The sequence below is a fragment of the Alligator mississippiensis genome, chromosome 3, assembly GCF_030867095.1.
Source record: "Alligator mississippiensis isolate rAllMis1 chromosome 3, rAllMis1, whole genome shotgun sequence".
Lineage (NCBI taxonomy): Eukaryota > Metazoa > Chordata > Crocodylia > Alligatoridae > Alligator > Alligator mississippiensis.
The window spans coordinates 258048668-258071229 of NC_081826.1; the positions used below are offsets into that span (position 1 = coordinate 258048668).

A 22562-nucleotide genomic window follows, 5' to 3' on the forward strand; every position below is an offset into this window, starting at 1 on the left:
GAAATGTAAATGCTTTTTATTATTGTTTAAAAAAAAAAATGTTGGGAGCAGGATAAAATGATAGGTTCCACCAAAGATTGGTAATCTTTGTCCCTTGGAACGGATTCAACCCACAGAGCCACTGGATCCAGCCTATAGATGTGGGGCTTCAGCAGCAGGGGGAAGCAGCAGTGGTGGAATGGTTCTAATAGCTGCCTTCCTCTGACCCAAGCTGGGTCATTCTAGCCTGTGGTCTGAAGAGGTTGCTGAGCTCATCTGTCTTACACTATTTGGTCAAATATGTGGAAAGGAGGGAGAAGTGAACAAATGAGAAATCAAGTCTGGCATTGCTCCTGGATTAGAGAGGTTAGGTGTAAACATACTGGGAGAGGAGAGTGCATATGTAAAGAATTGTGAAAAATATTAGCAGCTTTGTATAAATTTATATTTAATGTATTGGAGAAAATGGGAGTCAACAGAGGAAAACAAATCAGAGGTGATGTATACGGTCTGAATGAATAGTAAGGTGGGTCTTTGCAGAATCAGTCTGCGTAGGTGAGGAGATAGCAGAGTGTCAGCAGAGGAGGTTGCAGTAAAGATGGGAAGTGATGGGCACAAGCTGGAAGATAATTTTTCTGTGGGAATAGGAAAAGCAGAGGGTTCTGCAAATTATTGGGAAAATGGTAAGTTGAGGTATAGATGTGTAAAGTTAATTGGTAGAATAGACATTATCACTGGTCCTAAATGGCAAAAGAAGATGGTGGTGTTACTGGTAACAAAGAAAAGAAAAAGAAGGGTGAGTTTGGGGGGAAAAAAAAACAGTTTGGTTTATACTAAAGGTAAATTAAGGATGAGATACCATTGAAGAGAATCAACAGTCTCAGTGTTGGACAGAAGGGAGGCAGGTCAGGAGTTGCGAGTAATCGATGTAAGAATGGCAGTTTAAACCATGTGAGTAGCTAAGATAATTTTAGACATTTTATAGCCGGAGTGCAGAGAGTAATGAAGGAAGATGGAGCTTGTAGGACTCCACCTTGGTGTGGGGAGAAGGATCTACTAAATGAGAGACCAAAGGAGCCATCAGCAAGGTAGGAGGTGAAACAATTGAAGATGGGAGTAGTGGAAGCCAAGGGAGGGCATGATCTTAAGATTTAGTTTTGAAAGCAGCTGAAAAGTCAGGAAGGCTTAGCAAAAAGTAGAGGTTCAGTCAAAGCCATAAGGGTGTATGGTACCTTCTGGGTCATTGGGTCCAACCTCCTGCATAAATGCAGGAATTTGTCAAAGGAATTTGACTTGGATTATCTTGATATGCTTCTCGGCCTCTTGAAGGCTCAGATCAACTTATTCAGCCACTGTGTTTCTGGTACTAGTCTGAAGACAGACATAAAATAGGTAGGGGCTATGGGGAATAAGCAACCTAATTTTCTGAGAAAATTGTGTTGTTTCCAGGCTGTACATGTCAGCATTCATGAACAGCTTGCACAAAGTATTTAGCATAAGGACCAATACAAATTTTAGGATCACTGAGCATCTTCAATATAAAATTACCACTTTAAACCAAAAATAAACATACTTCTCTAGGTTTACTCCAGAACTCTATGATAAGTTTTGAGAGATGATTTAGCAGCTGTTCTTGTATTCACTAACTGCTTTGTCTTTGTAGATTAAAAAAAGCTTGAAAAGTATATAGTGGCATGCTTTTTTAATTGTAAAATGCTGTTTGGGCTAAATAGAAATGTTTTGGGGAAATTTCCAACACAACTTATGTAAACACTTCATTTTGCGTTTATAATTTTAACTAAAATTAGTTACATTTTGAAATGAAATACGTTGACTTCAGAACTACAAATTTTGATACATTTGTGAAGAGAGATATCTAAAATTAAACTTTGAGACTTTTTTTATGCTAGATTTTTTTTTAAATTGCATTCCAATCTGTGACAAAAGGACATTCTGAAATGTCTTTGATTTCCATGGAATGGAAATTCGATTTTTTTATTTAAAAATTAAAACGAGTAATGATTTTTAGTTAGAATTAGATTGAAGTAATACACTTCAGTAATACTTAAGAGAACTGAAATACTTACTTGAACTGAAATATTACACCTTCAAATTTAAAAACGTTGAACTGAAGTTCAGTTTTCAACATTTTAAAATTTGCAAGTGTAATATTTTCATCTTTACCCAGAAAGGAAAAATGTCACATCATCCTTCCAACAAAAGACCTGTGTTGACACAACAACCAATGTTCTTGGTTTTTAAATTCTGTACAAATATGACAATAGGGCTGAAACTTAATTCTAAGGTCTGTTACTTTCAGATCTGCATGATTTTTGTTGGGGTTCTGCAAATAAAGTGAGAGCAGAATGTCATAGTTGAACCCTGCCCTACAGATCTGAGAGCAGAATTTTGTCCAAAATTATCAGGAATATGGGAAAGCCAAAGGAAATAGTTATCCCATATGTCTTGCAGAGCACTGTATAATTAACCACATTAATGAAGATAGCAAACTATTCCACACTAAGGGCTAAATTATTGTATTTACTTGAATCCAAGGTGAGGTTTTTTCTCCAATCAACGTGGGAGAAAAAAAGTCTCATCTTGCATTCAAGTACCCAGCCTGCCCCCACCTGTCTCTGGCCAGATGGCTTGTTTGGTGGGGGAGAGGAGGGTGTGTGGCCAGGGGGAAACCAGGGGCAGGCACAGGCACAGGGGGGAAAGGAGTAGGGGGCATATGGTGGTGGGGAAGGCAGCAAGAGGAAAGGCACAGGCACGGAGGAGGGGGTCTGGCTTCTCACCTCCTGCTGCTGCTTTCCCTGCTGCAGCATGGGGGGGGCGGAGGGGTGAATACCCTCCAATCATTAGATTCTATTAATGGAAAATTATAACTAATTTATACATTTCTCTTGTATAGAATCTAATTATGGGGGGGCATCTTAAATTTGAAGTAGTCTTGGATTTGAGTAAATGCAGTATGTTTCTACTTGCACAGGTGTGCTAGGAAAGAAGGGTTAAAGAATCCACCTTCCTCAATCATCCACACAGGGACCAGCTACAGTTTAGCTTCATGTCTATCTGTAGCTCTTAACATGATGCGTATCACCATAGTGTCCCTGGACTGGAGTGTGGTAGGGTCAAAGGCAACTGTAGTCTTAACTTCAGGGGCCCCATAGGGGCTGGTTCCGTGCATGTCTGTAAGTGAAGGCTAAAATGGCAGCACTGAAGGGCCGCATCTGTTAAACAGGTATAGTAAGGGTCACCCTTTACATTGCCCTATGGCCAAATTCATCCCTGTGTTCAAGTCAGTGCAGGAATCAGGGGCACCATTCCAGGTGGTATTCAAGATCTTTTTCCAGCTGGATGCTTGTGTGAAACTCCTATTAGTGCTAGTGGAAGCTAAACAAGGACATCAAGAAGGCATATATGTCTTGGTTTAAAAAGTAGGGTTTGCATCTGAATTTTTATGCAGGCAAAGCTTTGAAGCCTGTATTTTTGTTTCTATAAGTTCCCGGGATAGACCTATAATATAAGCAAACAGCTGTGCTTTAGAGCTGTATTTCACTCTCTTAGTTTTGCAAGTATGTTGAGTTCTGAAAATAACGACCCGTGGAACCTTTCACAAAAAAACAGTGTGTCTTTTGTTGCATGTTAAGAAAGCTGAATTAATCAGTTGGGGTTTTTCCACCCATTAACATGGAATTTGAACAAGATATTGACTTTTCTTTAAAGCAAAACCAACAGTTTTGACAATTTCTCTATATTCTGTATGTTTAGTATTTTGTTGGCTTACATACATTAGGAAAGACAAATATTTTAACAGTTGAGTTGAGATTCACACACACCCTGTATTAATGATTGCTCTTATGTGCCTGTGCGAAACTGCTCTATAAAATGAGTTATTGGATTTATGGAAGCTTTTAAAAAAATATGCCACTAACATTTCATAATTTCTACTCATGTTACGCCCCAGTCAGTTCAAGTGGAGCTGAAACTTCAGCGATATACAATAATAAAAAGACAGTAACCAATTTGCAATAGAAAACAAAAGCTCACAGGCCAGATAACCCCATCCAGATAGCAGATCAACAGTACTTTGTGAAAATCCTTTTAAGAAGTGCATGAGTCTAAAATCCTGTTTAGTCTTTAATGTATTTTAATAATAGTTCTGAATAGAAATGAAGCCTGAAAAACAACAATGACCTTTATGTGCACCATCTCAGTACAACTGAGCAGGGATTTAAATTCCTTTTTTTAAATGTATGTTGTGAACTTGCTCTGCACCCTGACATTTAATTATCTAGTGCTTTGTAGTTGCTAGGACCGGATTCAGTTTCAGGTCAGCATGTGCAATTCTTATTGCACGCATATAACATGAGAGCAGACTATGACGCTTAGAAATCCACTGCTATGTGCTACCTGGGAAGCAGGATTTGTGAGGAATAGTAAGATCATTTATTGGACCAACTTCATGATTGAAAGGTGCAAGCTTTGGGGCACCAAATGCCTTTCCACAAGTCTGCTCTCCTGCTCCCTTCTCTTTGCTGTCTGCAACACTAGTAAAAGACTACATGAAATACAGCTTGTTGCAATAAAGCCTCTTCTTAGTGCACATATCAAGGACCCAAAGCAAAACTGGAGCCCATCATGAAAAGATCATTTAAAAATGCTTTTGGCAAGAAAGGAACTTTTCATGAGCTGGCTCTTCCTGATCTGACAAACGGGAAATGGCTGCTGAAGGAGGCCAAAGAAGCTCTGTGGCAAGTAGGTTTGTTAGTTTAGATCAGGGAAATGATGCTATCTCTTGATTCCCTTTTGCGTTTCCTGTCACTTTTGGATACTTGCCTGGCTTTGGTGGTGTGTGCTTCTTATTCCCTCTGCTACACATTCAAAAATTACAGCTGGACAGAAACCAGCTATAGGCACCTGCTACAAGTAGGGTTGCCAGCTGGGTTTGAATCTAGTCCGGGAGATTTAGAGAATGCCAACGTGCCCGTAACGCACAATGCAAATGTGCCCATATACTTGTGTATGTCAGTTAAGGTGTGTAGACTTAACATCAGAAAGGCAAATGCACATTACTATTACATTTAAAAAACCCACTGCACCACAGTATAAAACAAATTCAACATTTAGTATTTATTTTAATGAATGCCCTATCATTTGTCTCCCAGGTGACTCTCAGCACTCTCCTGGAGATTTGTATCCAATTCCTGGAGATGCCAGGGTGATCCTGGAGGGTTGGCAACCCTAGCTACATGTTACATATGTCATGCAATTAACTGGTGACTTGTGCTATACAGACTGACCGCACATGCAAAGAAATTACACCACAATAATGACCATCCAGCTCTAAAAAGTGCCAGCCAGCTCTGAAGTTAGGGTTTGAATGTGTAACAACTGGAGAGCTGGCTCCTACCCACCTTTCATTTGAAGGTGTAGCAGGGTCTGTAGAAGTGTTGCACTAGTTTTAGAGCTGAGTGGTCATTTTTACTGGGTGGTGATTTCTTTGCGCGTGCAGCGGCTCTGCATTTATGGCATGGCTGCAGGCACCCCCATGGACAGGTGCAGGGGAGCAGGAGGGGACATAGGATCTCTGCCCCCAGCTCCTGGGCAAGTGCCTCAGCTCGGGAGCTGGAGCGAAGTATCCACTGCCGTTAGTGGATGCTTTTGAGTAAAGTGACGGTGGCTAGACTTAGTGGTGTCTATGTGAGTTGAATGTGAAGATGCTGTAACAACTGGGCCGCTCAAGAGAGGCTAGATGTTGCTCTTCCTCATAGCCGGATCACAGCAAAGCTTAGGCAAGGGCTGCGTGTTCAACAGGGAGCGCTTCAGTGTATGTGCAGGACCCTATGAACAGGCTCCATGCAACTTCGCAGTCTTCATGAATTTAAGTGCTTGACTTGGGGCTCCTGTCATGGAGGTTTTTAAGCTTTTTTTTGTTTTTGCCGAAGTCTCAGGTTAGGTGCTGGATGTGTGTGTCTAGATCTGGCCCTAAGTGCCTGGATTCCCCTTCAGGGAGCTAGTGATTTAAGAGTCAGACACTAAATAGTGTCCAACCTGGAAGCACGCATGTTCCCCGGGCTGCCCGCCTCAGCCTCCAGCGCAGAGTCCTGCTCCGCCCCCGGTCCCAGCCGCGGCGCGCGCCAGGTGGCCCGAGCCGCCCCGCCCCGCCCCGCCCCGCACAGCCGCCCGGCCGGCCCGGGGCGCGGAGCCGCAGTGCGCGCAGCTGGAGCCATGAGCCCGCGCGGAGCCGCCTGCCTGCTCCTGCAGCTGCTGCTCCAGCTGTGGCCCGGGCGGGGCGCGCAGCCGGGCCCCCAAGGTAAGCGCCGGGCGGCGGGGGGGCGCTCCGCCCCGAGCATAGCCAGCGAGCGGTGCCTTCCCCGGCTTCATTCACTGTCCGGGGCCGCCCCCCTCCGCCCCGGGTCTGACGGGGCTCTCCCCGCTTCACGCCCCAGCCCAGTAGGCTGGCGTGAGGACAGAAGATGAGCCCGAGGGCCTCCTTTCTTGTGCCCCGAGAGGAATGAAAAGGTGCCAGGTCCAAACGCAGACGAGGTTCTTTGTGTAAATCTGGGGTCTTTTCTGAGAAACCACGCTTTAGGTTCGCAAAGCCTCAAGGCAAAGCTGAGCTCAGTCTGTTAGAGCTGGTTGCCACTTGCACCGTAGATGGGGGACGACAAGCAGCTTTACGCAGGTGACTGCTTCGAGGGGTCCAGAAACTGGTCCCTCGTCTTCCTCGTACCAGGTTCGGAATGGCAAACTGTCACTGTTCCCCACCGCCTGTCCCTGCCCCACTGTTCCTGTCACTGCTGCTGGGAAACCGGGCTGGTTTAATTCCCTGTAACCTTCACACCTGTTGAATGTTGAGCATCTCCATTCCAACAGAATAACTGCAAGGAGCGCTCTCACTTAGTGGAGTTTCTCCTGGAAACCTAGGAAAGGGGCTGTTTTTAAATGGGGTGCAGGTGTCCTTTTTATGGCATTCCAGTGCTTCTGCTTTTGAGGCCAAAAGGTTGCTTTCTTTGGAAGTTAAGGTTTGAAGCTTTCAGAACAACGCTGGGCATTCAGCCACCCTTCCAGAATCGCCTGCACTCTCTAAAAAGCTCATCATATCACCTTGGCTTCTTTTTTATTCAGTGCATTTTTTTCAGTATTACTCAGGATGACATGCACTAGAGACAAAGAATATGGTGGTCGTATTCCATAGGCTTAAATAGTGTTTTGTATTATAAGTAGATGTTCGATGTCCGAGCGAGGAGATTTTGCCGCTTGTTGTATTTCCTACGTATACAGCTTTATATTAAAATCTGCCTCTCCACCTTAGATTGAACTTCATGAGCCTTTTAGGATGATTTAGTATTAATGTATACAATGTTTTCTTACTGGATCTTACGTTAGAGTTACAAAAACAGATTTCAGGTCCTACACCAAGACCTGTGTTTGTATTGGATTTTGATACTGAATGTTACCACAAAGGAAAAAGCCCTGAGAGTTCTTTTGGACAGCCCCAACAATTTTATTCTTGGCTTGGAGTCCAAGAAGAAAGTCAAACCAAATGGTCGAGCGTCTGAAGTTTGAATTATAAAGTAACATTGAAAAATATTATCATGTAATTCTGTAAAACATTGGTGTGTCCTTGTCTGGGGTACTGTTTGGTTCTGGTCACTACATCTCACAAGAGAAGAAATAAGAGAAGTTCAAGGGTGGATTATAAAAATTGTTGAAGGTGTGGAGAGATTTCCATATGAAGAATGATTGAAAAACAGGACTTGTTCAGTGTAGACAGGAGACAGTAGAAATACAGAAGGTATACCAAATGAAGACAAAATAGAAATTTCTTTATACGCACAAAATTCTAATATTATAAAGCCTAAGTCTGTCTGCCTGTAACGCTTTATTCATACTCTGATTGGCTGACAAAAACAGCCAATCGGAGTGTTCCACGCATGGGGGAGCACTGCCATAATGGGCAATTGGCTAGTATCCCTGATAAGTATTTTCAAATTTTTCAATAAATGTTTTAATTGTCTGATTAAGTAGAATAACTTCTTGGTTGGGATGAGATTCTTCAGTAATAACTACCAATTCCATTCTTGATATAAAGAGAAGCTAAGATTTACTTTCTCATCTTATAGAAGCAAGAGGATAGTCCATGAATCTAAAAAGTAACACATTTTAAAATGAATACCCAAAGTGCATTATAACATAATGCATATATGTCCAATAGAACCAATGTATTGTGCAAGATATTATTAGATCTTAGAATTTACTAGGACTCTGAAAAAGATTAGATGCTTAAATGGATGACGAGCACATCAAAAGTTACGTGAGGTACAGCACAAAATAACCAGCCGGATATAAACCTTCATGCTTCAGGGAGGAAGTTATCCTGTGACTGATGAGAGCTAGGCAGAAACTTCTATAGTCAGGGTATTTTGTAATTGTCCACTGCAGATTTTTGTGAACGGTCCTTTGAAGTATATGGAATTCGTCACTCAGAATTAGTTTGATCTGCAAAGCCAATTCCTTTTCCTTCTTTATTCACAGCACAACAGGTGTTTGAAAATGTGCAACTTACGTTAATTTGCTCCTGCAGCTTTTACTTCAAAGCATCATGGTGTACTCCCATTGCTCACAGGTCGGATGTTTTTTCTAGCAAACTTTGCTTTTCTTGTGTCCTCCCTGCTCCATCTACTCTAACAGTTTCCCTCAAGTGCTTCATTTTTCCAAATGTCCTTCTCTAAGAACTTCACATCCTGTTTTGTCACTCCAAAATGCAAAGCCAGTCTTGACATTTTTGGGCAGGCTTCCAAAATAATGTTTTGCCCCTCTCTAGATGTAACCATCCCTTCTCCAGCATTATCACACTACTCTGTACAGGTCTATCCTAAATCATTAAAAAGGGCACACTGCAAACTTTCTTAAACTCCATTTGAAAGAAAAAGGAAAAAAAACATATACATGTCTGGGGGTACTTGAGGTCCCTGTGTCCTGCTGAATTGAGACCAGCTGCTGGTTCCTTCCAGTTCCAGCAATCTGTTTGTTTTAAAATATGCCTTTGCAAGGAAGAGGGCTAAAAGATTGCTTTTCTAAAAATGAAAGCTGCAATGCTTTTACATTTCTTCTCATTTTAACTAATGCAGTGGTTCTCAACTTTTTTAGACTTAAGGCATCCCTGATTAAACTCAAGTCACCCCTTGGAAAATGCAAGCTGTTAGCTTGCACTCATTGTTTGACTATGGAAAAATAACAGAGGGGTCCTTTTGTTGCAAAGAATTCAGAAAGACCAGAAGGAGATTTGAATGTTTTCAACACTAGGGATTCCTATTTGAAATGTCTGGATTTATCTTGTGAGTTGTGTAGGTGTTAACATATCTAACAGCACCCTGTATCGCCCTTAAAAGGATCTCTAACACCCTGGTTCAGAATCACTGCTCTAATCAGACTATTAGTTTAATGAAGTCCCCAAACTGGAATCTGCTTATATACATCTGCTAAATAAGTAGAAAGACATACAGGAATATAGAAGTTGGTCCTAGCAAGCAGCTGTAGTTAGCAAATGTATGGCTCATACCAGGGATGGATTTGGTCACAGCGATGCATCCTCACTGATGGAGATGCATCAAAAATGGATTTGCATTGTACACCAAAGTGTTATATAAAAGAAAATGCAACAGTATTTTGTGATAGTTATTACATGCAAAAGTTTGCTCTATAAAGTAGCAATTTTCATTTCTGTCTGATTCCTTCAAATGTAGGGCAAAATGGAACCACAACTAATCTGACCCCTGCACTGAGGCAGGATCAAGTATGCCTCAATTTGGACTGTGTTTGCTTTCATTAGAGCAAATGTAAAAAAGTGCCTCCCATATTTTTTATTATGACTTTTTTTAGTGGCAGCTGTAGTTGTTCTTGGTTGTAGTTAATAGATCTAAACTGGTGGAGACAAGTCCTCTGGCCCATGTTCCATAGGCACAGAAATCTGGCAGTGGGGAACAGTGACAGTATTAATTGTTGCAGGTCTGGGAAGCCTGCAGCAATTAATGCTTGAACTGCCCCTGCTGCTAAACTTTTGGACCTGTGGGGAGCCCCAGGGTTGGCTGACGTGGCCCCACATGACCGGATCTGTCTTAAAGTGTGGCTCTGGACACCGAAGTGTGGTCCTGGATGATCCTACCTCAGGCCAGGGTTTAGACTAGATGACCTCTAGAGGTCCCTTTCAGCCCTAATTCTTTATGATTGTATGGCCAGGCTATTCTTTATGATTCTATAGCCTGCAATACTTGATCAGGTATGTGGCCATGGACCTGGTGAATGGGGCCAGTCCATAATTGGACCCATGGCACGCAGAGTTGGTTTGCAGGGTCAATCTGCCATATCTGTATGCCATATCTGCCCCTTGGACCAGTGACATCCTGCTCATCCAACAGGCATGTGGGAAAGTTTGAGCACTGCTGATCTAAACTGAAGTAATAGAATTTGGCCAGATGGACCTTGGATAGTGTCAGGGGGCCTTTACGAGGCTAGACAAACATCGGCCTGCCCACCTGTCTAGGGCAGCCTGCTGTGTCTCTCCTGCCATGACTTGTTGCATTAAGCTAGATGTTGAATGTGGGAGACTGCCCAGTAAGTGCCTCGATGCCTCGGGTGTTATACATGGCTCTGACCTTCCCTATACCATATCCCAAGTCTCGCAGATGGTATCCCATGTTGGTAACAGCTCCTGCCCATGGCTGAGCCAAATTCTGCCCCTTGCTGAGCATTCTGCCCTAATCCTGTGCCCTTCCCAAGGCCTCAAACACACTGCCCGCTTCTGGGCCTCATTTATACAGCCTCTCACTAGGCCACTCTCAACCTGCCCTACTCTGCACAGCCCTTCAGGTCCCCCTTGGGCCTTACTCTACATGGCCCTTCAGGCTTTCCTATGCACACTCTGGAGGGCCGCGTGTGAGCCGGCCAGGCTGCCCTCACACAGACCCTACTCTACCTGGCCACCGGCCTTATGCCTCTAACAGGACTGAACTCATCTACTAGCCCCTGTCTGGGCCAAACCCTTATGTTCAAAATCTTGTGGGGATTGGCCCGTGTGCAGCCCTTCAGGTCACCCCTGTATATCTACTCTGCACACCCTCGGTGCAGCCCTTCAGGCCACCTGTGCAGACCCTACTCTGTAGACCTTGCGCACAGCCCTTCAGGCTGCCACTATGCACCCTACTCTGTGTGGCCTCTGTTCATATTTCTGCCCCCTCGCTGGGGCCTCTGGGGTCTTGCACCCTATGGGGCTCAGATATCCAAAGATGTGCCTAGCCCTCGAAGTTACCCACCAGGTTGTGGGGACTGGGGCTATAAGGCACCCCATACTTGCCTTTCACTAGGGAGGCAACTGGTGTGGCATTTCCTGGGAACTACCCAGCCATGGGCAGACCCATCACAGATAGTCATCGGTTCTGTGCCCAGTTAGGTTCTGTTCCTTCTTTCCTAGCATATTACTTGCATTTTCTGATGTCAATAAATGTTTGAGAGGCAGATGGAATGTGTGCCTGGGCCCTTAAAAACTAGAATATTAGTCCAAGTTTCAATACATTTATAAGAAAATGTGGAGGAAACTTCCTCCTTTCCTAATTCTGCTGGGAATGGGATTTGCATTCAAATGGAATAAAGAAGAGAGACACTCCTCTAAAATGACTATCGTTTTGAGACTCACATGGGTCTTCAGTGTACCATGGACTGCCAGGGCATCCTTATTGCATGGGATTCTGGAAGAAGTTGTGTTGTTATCCCTGAATATAGCAAAAGATTTGTCCAACAGAATAGTTCAGGTTTGTTAACCAGAGACAAAATCACTTTGAAAAACCAAGCTGATCATCCAAGTTTATTTTGCTGAGGAAATCCCAGGAGTGTTATGGCAGACAATACCAAATGGAAGAAGCCCACCACTTCCTGATGTACAGAATGCAAGTTTTGTGGGATTAAGGAAGAGCATGCCACACAGTTGTTACCTCTCTCTTGCTTACCCCTATCTCCAACCCTAGGTTCCACCAATGTTTATTTTTGTGTTAGTGGGGTAAAGACTATAGCCCTCAGTTCAGGGTCTCAAAATCTGGCCCACAAAATCCTATCATGCAGCCCACAATGTTGCTCATGGGTCTTGGAGTGGACCCACACATGACATACAGTGCATGATGGATTAGTCCTGTATGCTGCATGTAGTGCACAGGGCAGGAGCAGGTGTGTGCCTTGTGGCATGTGCAGGACACTTGTGGCATGTGTGGGACACATCATGCATGCAGAGCACAGGGCTGGTCCAGGTCATGTGCTGCATGTGGTGCCTGAACCAGACTAATACCACATACAGGATCTGGCATGCAGAGCTGGTCTTTGGCCCCAGTCCAGCCCATGGACTCATCCCATGCCGTTCTTTTAGTTCCTGCAGCCTGATGAGTTTCACATCCCCTGCCTTATGTGGTAGAGCTCCAGGAAGGGCATATTGAATATATGGTACTGTGGCTAAATGTACAGAATTGCGAAAGGATTACCTAAGTTGGTTTCCTAAATAAATGCATCATTTTTTATGAAAAGCAGATAGGAAAGATGCAATTTAACATTTTAATTTTATTTGGTTTATTGTAGGGCTGTCAATTAATTGCAGTTAACGTGTGCAATTAATGCGTTAATTGGTTCTTGCGTACATTTTTTTTTAATCACAGTTAATTGCACACTTGGTTTTGAAACCCGTGCCTGGGCTCTGGGCCACCCAGCAGGGCAATGGTGGCAGCACAGAGGACCACAGGGCAGCCTGGGCGTGAGCTCTAGACGGCTGCAACAGGATGGGGTGTACACACAGACAGACGCACAAGAGCAGCTGCAGCCTGCACACTACGTGTAGAGCAGTTCCATGCCAGTAAGTCTGTGGAGAGGGAGGAGAGGGAAGGGGCATGGAGGAGCAGATCAAAACCCCACAGTGAAGGATGGAGTTGGGCAGGGGCAGGGCTGGGGTGAATGGGGCCCTAGGGCCGGGGCAAGTCATGATATGGAGCTGCAAGAGGCTCACCTAGGGGTGTGGGGGGAACAGCTTCCCACCACTGTATACACCCCTGGGGGAGGCATGGCAGGGCACTTGCCCCCTAGTTTGTGCATGGGGCTGAGGCAGGATGCCTGTTGCACATTGCACCCTTCTGCCTTTACCCAGGGACCTGCATGCTGGCTGCGCCGCACCATACATCCCCCTACCCACCCAGCAGCGGGAAGCAAAACATAGTGTACCCTGGCTCCTGGGGCAAAGACAGCAGGGTGCAGAGCCCCAGTCTGCAGAAGGCAGCCTGCCTCTGCTCTGCGCATGCCCCCTATGCACATGTCCCCTGTGCCTTCCCTGGGGGTGCGTTCAGCAGGAGGGAGCCACGCTGACCTGCGCCCCTGCATGAGCCTCCCATGGCTCCATCTCATGACTTTCCCCAGCCCCAGGGCTCCATTCACCCCTGTCCCAGTCCCTCAGTGTGGGAGGCCTTGATCTGACCCCCCAGTGCCCATTCCCTCCCCACCTGCCCCTCCCCTTCCACAGACTTACCTTCTGGGCTTTGTCTGTGGCTAAGGACAGACATAACAACTGGTTTAAACATGTAATAGAACAGATATTCAATGCACATAAACCAGTTTGAAAATGGTGGAAACTGGTTTGAAATGAACCTGGTTGAGTGTAATATATCAGACTTAACTGATTTGGGTCAAACCAGTTTATGCAATGTCTGTCCCAGATCTCTTCTTGGTTTAAGTTAAACCAGAGTCCCTCAGCATCCCAGATGCTTTGCAGCCCTGGGTGGGGCTCTCTGTTCCACAGCAGAGCTGGCCCTGGCCCTCTGCTCCCTGGCTGGAGCTGTGGCAGAGACTGCAAGTACTGCAGCATCTGCCTGGCTTCCCCCTGCTCTCCCCCACCCCCCACCAATTCCATGCTCAAGCAGGGATTCCTCTCTCCCAGAGGGGTCTGTAAGGCAGACAGGACAAAGGCCAATGGGACAATGTCCACTTAAGGCTTTTTGGAGCTAAAAGAAGAGCTTGAACTAATGAGAGAGGCTTTTGTTTTCTTGATGGGCTGATAAACACTATAAACTCCCTGCCATGTAAGTAAATGTTGTGTAACTTCCTGCTGGCTCCATCACTGGTCAGGAGTAGTGGGGGTGAGGGGGGAGGAACCCTTCCCTAATCAGAGCATCCCCCCACGCCCTCCTCAGCTCAGCAGTGTGGGAGGGAAGGGAGGGCTGATCTAGTATCCCCCGGCTTCTAGCCTGAGCCACTGTAGGCATGTGCCTGAATTTTCTCAGTCCAGAGGGGATGTCTATATGGTTACAAACTAGTTCAGGCTAGCCAGGTTAAACTAACCTGCAAAGACAGAATCAATTCACGCTCAGGCTTTTTGAATGCCTGTCCCTAGTCCTCGTGTGTGTCTGCGTCTGTTTGCCCCTCACTCCCAAGCCACAGTCCCACCCCCCACTCCTGACCCACAGTACCCCGCATGTGAGGACCCCCCTGCTCCTCAGGCTCCAAACCCCCCACACACACCCACAGCCCCCCATACCTTCACAAATTCTCCCACACACATGCCCCACACTCAGCCCCCAACCATACTAAGCTTTTCTCTGCATAATTTTGAGTTTTGAATTTTTAGCTGTGCAATTTAAAATCACAATTAATTGCAACTATTTTTTTAATTGTGCAACTAATCACAATCAAAATGTTTTAATAATTTGACATCCCTAGTTTATTGATGAGATTTCCAAGAGTTTGAGTGCCATAGTTTGTTTGGTTTATCAAGAGCCTTTCTTTTTCCATATATTTTTGATTTCTTAAAGAACACTAAATATTAACCAGTAAAGGAAAAGAACAATATTGTATTAACAGAAAAGCATGCCTTTGTTTGGATGCTTCAAGTTGTCTGAGCATTTGAAGATTTTAAAATGTTGAAAAAAGGACAGTCTGATATTTTTGCATTTATAAAGGAAAGTGGGAGACAGTTTGACATATTTAGAAGTGTATAACAGGAGAAAAGGCCTGAGCATTTTTAAGAGTTAAGAACATTCAAGCAGATTTCATTGTGCTACCCCTCTCAAGTTTCTTTTAGTCTGTTGTGCCTTGCTTTGATATTAGTACCCTAAAGAGAATGTGAATCCTATTTACACAACACGTTGCCATCATGCAGATGCCATCATCTTCTACTCTTCTGGAAAGCCAGGCAAGCTGTTTTTATTCATCTCCTCCGCACTTCAGTGGATACCAAAATTTATTCTTGAAGTGATGCTCTGAAATTTGAAGTTACATGCAAATTTTGACTTGAATCTTGAATTTGATTGGAACATGAGGTGCCTGCATTTACAAGAACAGGAGTGGGTGGAAAATGTGGGAAAGCTTTCTATTAAAGAAATTCACATGACAACATCCTTCCCCATTACGTGTCTGGAGAAATTTTAGATTACATACTCCTTGGGTCATTATTATACTATAATTTCACCTACAGTATACTTACTGACTTCCCCAATCCTTTTATTTTACAGTTTTTGATCTTCTTTCATATCCCAATCAGAGACTTGTAAGAAACTTTCTACAACAAGCACTTGCTGATCCTACGTTGAATGAAGTGTACCTGCTCTCAACATTCAAATTGCAACCAAAGAGTACAGCCACCATATTTGGCCTATACTCTTCACTTGAGAATAGCAAGTATTTTGAATTTACAGTGATAGGACGGTTGAATAGAGGTAAGTTATTTTTGGGGAGTGGGGAACGCTTATTTTCTTAAGCTATAGTTACTGACATGTCAGGTGTTGGCATTCTGTTTAGTGTTATTTATATCTATCTGTGTGGTGTTCCTACCATTAGTTATCATTTGCTCGTTGGACTTCTCAGGAAGATAAGTGTTGGCAACATCCTCTATCTCCCTCGTAAGCTTTCTTGCACAGTACTGATACTTCTCTGCTACAAGAAGCAGGAGGTACTGCTTTTGTTTGCCAGCCAACCAGTAGGGCAGAATGACTCCCAAAGAAATAAGTTGTTTTCCTTTCTTTTTTTCCCCTTGAGACAATCACTATTTCTTTTTACTAAGGACTTTGGCACCTGCACATGCTGTCTTATGCATAAAAAAGAAGGGCACTTGCTCCATTGATTCAGAAGGTTAGATTTAACTGTGAAAGATAAACATTTCTGTCACGTCACAGAATGCCTTGGGTGATAGAAAGATGTTTGTTCTTCTTTATTGGAATCAGTTAATTAAGGATCAGAGTTATAGACTTGAACAAAATTAGATCTCAAACATGATTATCCCTCCCTGCTTTCAAGGCTAAACTTAATGTGGGAATCTGGGATATTGCCCTAGAATTATAAAGTATTGGAACCTGGCAGTCACCTAGAGGTAGATCATCAGCTAGAGTAAACTATCACAACTCCATTATTCTAGCTCACTGAAAGATCTGTAATTTACACCAGATCAGGATCTGACCACAAACCCCACATACAATCAGCTCATTTTAGCAGCTGCTCAATTTATTGAGAGATTTCTATCTAGATGTAGGGAAACTCTTATCTTGTAAACCCCGCCCCCCACCATCTATTTAATTAGAAAATTTGGAGTACTTGGTTTAACTAGAAAATTTGGTCTGAGCCTGAGCTCTGGCAAAATTTTCCTGAAGTCAGAGAATAAGAATTATAAGATAAGGCACTCTGTACGTGTCTGTGTGCACACAGACACATGAATGTACATGTATACTTGATTTGATTTGCAAGGTTATTTTGCATGGCTATGTATCTTACTATAAATTAAGGAACAGACTTCGTGAACTTTATGGCTAAGCACAGAGAGTCAAAAAGCCTGGGACTGAATCAATTCAATCTTCACAGGTTGATCTATGATGAGTAGATTGAACCGATAAGCAAGTCAACAGACATTCACTTTTAATTCTGGAAGTGCAGCCACATGCCTGCAGTGGCCCAGGCCTGAAGCCGAAGGGGTGCTAGAGCACGCCTCCCTGCTCGGCTGGAGCAGACAGGTTGGGCCAAAGCTAGGCTGCCAACCCTGTGAGGAAGGTGCAAAGCATCCTGGGATGCTGGGTTCTGTGAGAAAAATTGATTTAACCTAAATCGGTTATTGAACTTCTATCCCAGATGCCCTACAGATTCAAGTTAAATGTGGAGGGATGCAGTATCAGACTTATCTTAAACTGGTTTTGACCATTTTGAAAACAGTTTATGTGTACTAAACTTCTGTTGTGTTACAGATTTGAACCAGTTTCTGATCACCAGTTTTTGTCCCTAGCCTATAGGTCGTGTTTATATAGGTTTTTTTCCTTGAATTTCTCAGGATGTTTCTATTATATTCAAGACACATGGAGAATGCATTACTTCTCACAACTGCAAATGTTTGGGGCTGAGGCACACTGACAGATAACATAAAGAAACTCGCTTTGCCTCTGTTCATACTCATTTTATTCCTTCCACAGACAACCTCAGGCTACAGGGCTGTTAATTTAATACCATTGTATATTCATTTAGGTTTTAAAAGACTTGTTAGGAAGAAACAACTCTTCCTAAATAAGGCTGTCCATTGGAATCTGTTTGACCCCACATTATTTTTATGTGGTTTTCTTTTGTGGCAGCCAACCCTTTTCTTTACTCAGTGTTGGCTGCTGTTACACAGTATGCCAGTCACTTCTGGACTTCCTGTCTGACAGCCAACCCTCCTGTGGATTGGCAGCCAATACGTCATTGCTCGATACCAGGCCATGGCCCTGGGGGTTGGGAACCTCTGATCTAGTCCAACCACCTGCCTGAGGCAGGATCATCCCAATCCAAACCATCCCATACAACCATAATCTAAGATCTACATAAAACTACCATCAACCCTGGCACAACGTAGACTTAATACCCTAACCTGCCACAGTAAGCGGGGGAACCATGGCAGCCAATGTCCTGCTTCTATAAAATGTTGTCAATATACACTCAAGAGGTCCTGGGCAGAGAGCCACACCACTTGCTACAGAAGGAGGCAAAAACTCCCATAGTCCATACCAATTCAACCATGGGGTAAATTCCTTCCTGAGACCAAATATGGTGATCAGTCTGACCCTGAGTGGAGGGGCAAGACCCTTTAATCAGGGACCTCCAGCTTTGCTCCTAGCAGAAGCATTGGCATATCCCATCTTAGTTGCACACCTTAGTTAGCTGATGGTGTGGAATATGGAATTATATGTAATATTCCAGACCAGTGATTTTTTTTCAAACTTTTTTGTAACAGGACCCATTTGTAAACATCAGTGGCCAGTCCCGAGCCAGTGCCCACACTTCTGACGCACTGGCTCCTGCCCCCAGGCCTCAGTGCCCCAGTGTGTGGAGCATGGAGGCCCCAAGCAGTCCCTTGCAGGCTGGAACTCTGACAGCCTGCAAAGGAAAAGCCACAGTTTCCCACGTGTCTCTCTTTCTTTAAGGAAGAATCCATTTTTAAAGTTTCTTGATTCATTTATTGTTTGTTCACAACCCTTTCATATAACCTGTGGGTTGCAAGAATGAGAAACAGTTCTGGACATTGTCTTATTAGTCCACAGATTAGATTTTTACCTGCATTATGGAACTATTTGGTAAATATGGTGACCTAAATAAGTGATGAAAGCTAGACATGTGGAATTTTGAATCTGCACATATGTAGATAATACTTCAAGTTATATACCCAAGTGCTGATCTATGTAACCAAAACCAGGACCTATTTATTACTGTGCCATGTCTGAAAACTGGATTCTGGATGTTTTGCACATATTCTGGTTTTGTCTTTGTAAATTGTACTGTACAGGCACTCCTCACTTAGCGACCGAGTTCTGTTCCTGCGACTAGGTCGTTAAGCGAATTGGTCGATAAGCGAGGAGCCGCCCCTTGATACTGCGTGCCTTGGCTTGAGACGCTGCGCTGCCGTTTCCACAATACGTTTCGTACAATACCGACTGCTCGGAGAGCTAGTCGTAAGTCCGCACGGTCGTTAAACAGGTAGGTCGTTAAGTGAGGAGTACCTGTATATATGTGCACATCTACAATATCTAGCTGTGATTTTTTTTTCCAAACCCCCTCCCCCCCCATTTGCTAAGTCTGTGTTGAGGTCATGTTAGTACTAGAAAGGTTCGCTAATTTAACTAAATCAATCTAGGTGGACTGGTGAGATAACTGGTTTAATCCTTCTTGATATTGATTTAATGTAAATCACTCTAAGTGATCCAAGATAAATTAATAAACGTAAATGCTAAACTATTTTAAGTATACCTACATTTTCAATTGAGTGAAACTGATGTTCTGTCCAGAGACAGAAATAGTTCTGTGGATTTCTTCTGCTCTGTATCCAATGAGGACACTTAGAAGGTGGGATGAAGTATACCCTCAGCAAGTTTGCAGATGACACCAAGCTGGGGGAAGTAGTAGATACAGGTTTCCCCCAATTTATGCGTTAGATGTGTTCCCAGGGAATGGAGCATAAATCAAATTCGCATAAAGCGAACCCGGTTTACAATGAAACAGATAGGGATGCGTTCCCACGGTGGTGAGGGAGGGAGGGAGGGAGTGAGGCTGGGGCTAGGGAGAGCAGTACGGTACAACCCAGTGGCTGCAAGCAGGCTGCGTTTTGCTGCTCCCGGGGCTGCAGCAGGACCAGCACCAGGCTTCTTGCGGTGCTCAGGGTGGGTGGCAGCCCCACTCACCCCACTTCTCCCCATTCACCCCACTGTTCTGCTTCTACCCATTCACCGCAGCCCCTGCTGCCGTGGCCCTGGGAGCGGCTGACGCCAGCTGCCTGTAGCTGCTGGGCTGCACCGTGCCCTGAACCACCTGGTGCAGTGCAGCCCAGCAGCTGCAAACAGGCGGCATCCGCCACTTCCAGGGCTGCAGCAGGGGCAGGCAGCAGCCTGCAATGAGACGAGAGCAGTCTGGGGCCAGCAGCGGCACCAGGCTCTTCCCACCGCTTGGCAGTGGTGCTGGGAGGGCAGGTTGCGGGGGGGCTACAGCGAATTTTGGGGTGGCATCAGCCCCCCTCCCATCGCTGCAGCCCACCCCGAGTGCCAGGAAGAGCCTGGTGCTGCTGCCGGCCCCAGCCTGCTCTCATCCCACTGCAGGCTGCTGCCCACCCCTGATGCAGCCCTGGGAGTGGCGGATGCCGCCTACTTACAGCTGCTGGGCTATACCACACTGGGGGGTTTGGGAAACAGTGCCCTGGGGGAAGCAGAGCCCCGGGGGGTCAGGGGCATGGTGCGGCCCAGCAACTGCAAGCCGCTGGCATTGGTTGCTCCCAGAGTAGCCGCAGCAGGGGCTGCGGTGAGTGGAGCCCTGGCCCCACGGCCCTTTCCCTTCCCCTGATCCCTACCCTCTGCTCACAGCCCTTTCCTCTCCTCTCACAGATTTACCTGCTTGGGGGAGGGGGGGAGCGCACCTATGCCAATTACATAACAGTGAATTTACCTCACATATAATGAATTTCAGGTATGAAAAGGGTCATCGCATAAGAGCAAATTCGCATAAATCGAACCCACATAAATTGAGGGAAATCTGTATTTCTTTCTGACCAAGCCGTTGCTGTGTGGGTCGCTCTCTGAATACACTGCCCAGATCCAAGGATTCTGATTTAATATTTTCATGGTGTAACACAATATGCACAGAACTGAAAGCCCGCAATGTACTGCAATTAGCCAACCTTCTGTGTTTGTCAGCCATCCTTTTATCAAGTTCCTGGTGACCTCAGGCATTTCTGAGAAAATCTCGCATCTGGCTGTTTTTTTACATAGACCAGTGGTGCTTTACTTTTTGGCCCCATGGGCCAGATGTATGACATGAGGCTGGTTTGTAAACCAGATCAAGCCTTGGGTACAAGGATTGGGCTCTGTGCTGCCTCACCAGGATCAGACCTGCCCTGCCTCCATCTGTCCCTGCATGGCCTTCCCCCATTCCTGCACACCTGGATTGGCCTCCGCATGCCCCTATTGGTCCCACACTGCCTCTGCCTGGTGCAGTGTGCTAGGATCGGACCTTACTGCCTCAGCCTGGCCCAGCTCACTGGATCAGGCCCCATGCCACTTCTGCCTGTCTTGCTTAGTTCACCTGATCTAGCATGCATGACCACATTATCTGCCCCGTGGGTCTCTCTAAGGGTCCAGAAATTTGGCAGCAGGGGAGCAGCAATTGCTGCCACAGCTTCCCCTGTCACCCAAATTTTCAGTCTCATGGGGAGCCCCACAAGCAGGATGACATGGCTCTGCAGGCTGGATATGGCTTGTTGGCCAGGGGTTGAGCACCCTTGACACAGACAATTATTAAAATAAGTGAGACACTGATGACAGCTGCTGAGCTTTCCACAGATGATAAATAACATATGGATAGTTAGTGGCCCATATTCAGCCCTCATATGCACCAGTATAAATCAAGAGTAACTTAATCAGCCTCTGTGGAATTCCTGTGGATTTACACTGGGGGAACTGTGAGCAAAATCTGCCTCTCTGTGTTATGGAAATGAAAATAAATGGTTACAAGAAATTATGTCCATATGGTGTCAGTGGAAACTTCTAAGGTTAAGAAATGCTTGGGAAGCTCACATCAGGAAAGGAGTGAAATGAAGAATCTCAGATAATATAAAGAAGAGTGGAGAACCCAAATAACAAGAGAAATGGCAACTAGGAGGCTCAAGATTACTGTCTGCAGGGATCTAAAGAATGTAAGAACCTATCTACTGTTTATTTATTAGTATAAAATATATACATTGTTCCAGTTTGCTGTATGTGTAGGAAGTAGGGCTATGCAAAGTTTTGGTAGCTGATTCGACTCGGAGGAGATTTGGCCCGATTCGGCGGCCAAATCTCCAAATCCAAATCGAATCAGGAGACCCATTAAAAGATCTGAATCGATTGTCCCAGCCCCAATCCCTCCCTTGCTGTGGGGAAGTTGATCTGCCCCCCACTTCCCTCCCCACTTTGCCTACCACAACAGACTTACCAGCTGGAGGCAGCTGTGTCCAGTGTATGGCCAAATCTCCTAATCAAATTGAGACTGATTCGAATCACCGAATTGAATCACTGTCCCTCCAAATTGGCCAAATCTGAATCGGAAGCAAATACTTGCTGCTTCACAGAGGCCTAGTAGGAAGTATTTTAGCAGCTCCATCCTCATGTGACCTCAAGCTCTTCTGTTTTATCCAGACCAACCTACTGGGTAATTTACAACTATCTAATAAAAGCAATAAGATGTTGTGGGGTGCTGATTTCCAAGGAGAAAAGAAGTTCATAAGTGTTGCACATATATATAAGTAGCCCTGATATGAGAAGAGATTTGAGGTGAATGTTACCTTCTTAAGAGTTTGGGAAACCTTTGGTTGCATATATCTGGATTTCTCAATCAAAAGGCACATCTACACATGCATATTAATGTGCAGCAATAAATTCTGGTGCACATTGTGCCAGAATTTATTGCTCCTAGGCACTGCATTTACATGTGCACCTAGGATACCAGGTCAAAGCAGCCCTGGCTGACAGGGGATCTGGGGTCAGCCTGCCAGCCTGGGCCTGCTCTGACCCAGCTCAGCGTGCTGT

General features: G+C 44.9%; 1 protein-coding gene across 1 annotated transcript in view; it reads left to right on the forward strand.

The window, feature by feature from the left end:
* The first annotated feature begins 6175 nt into the window (after positions 1-6175).
* Positions 6176-22562, forward strand: part of THBS4 (thrombospondin 4) — a 62734-nt gene continuing 46347 nt past the window's right edge. Inside the window, exons 1-2 of the mRNA XM_014594425.3 lie at positions 6176-6298; positions 15519-15722. Of these exons, the coding sequence (XP_014449911.2) occupies positions 6214-6298; positions 15519-15722 (289 nt within the window). The 5' untranslated portion in view covers positions 6176-6213. The remainder of the gene's footprint in view (positions 6299-15518; positions 15723-22562) is intronic.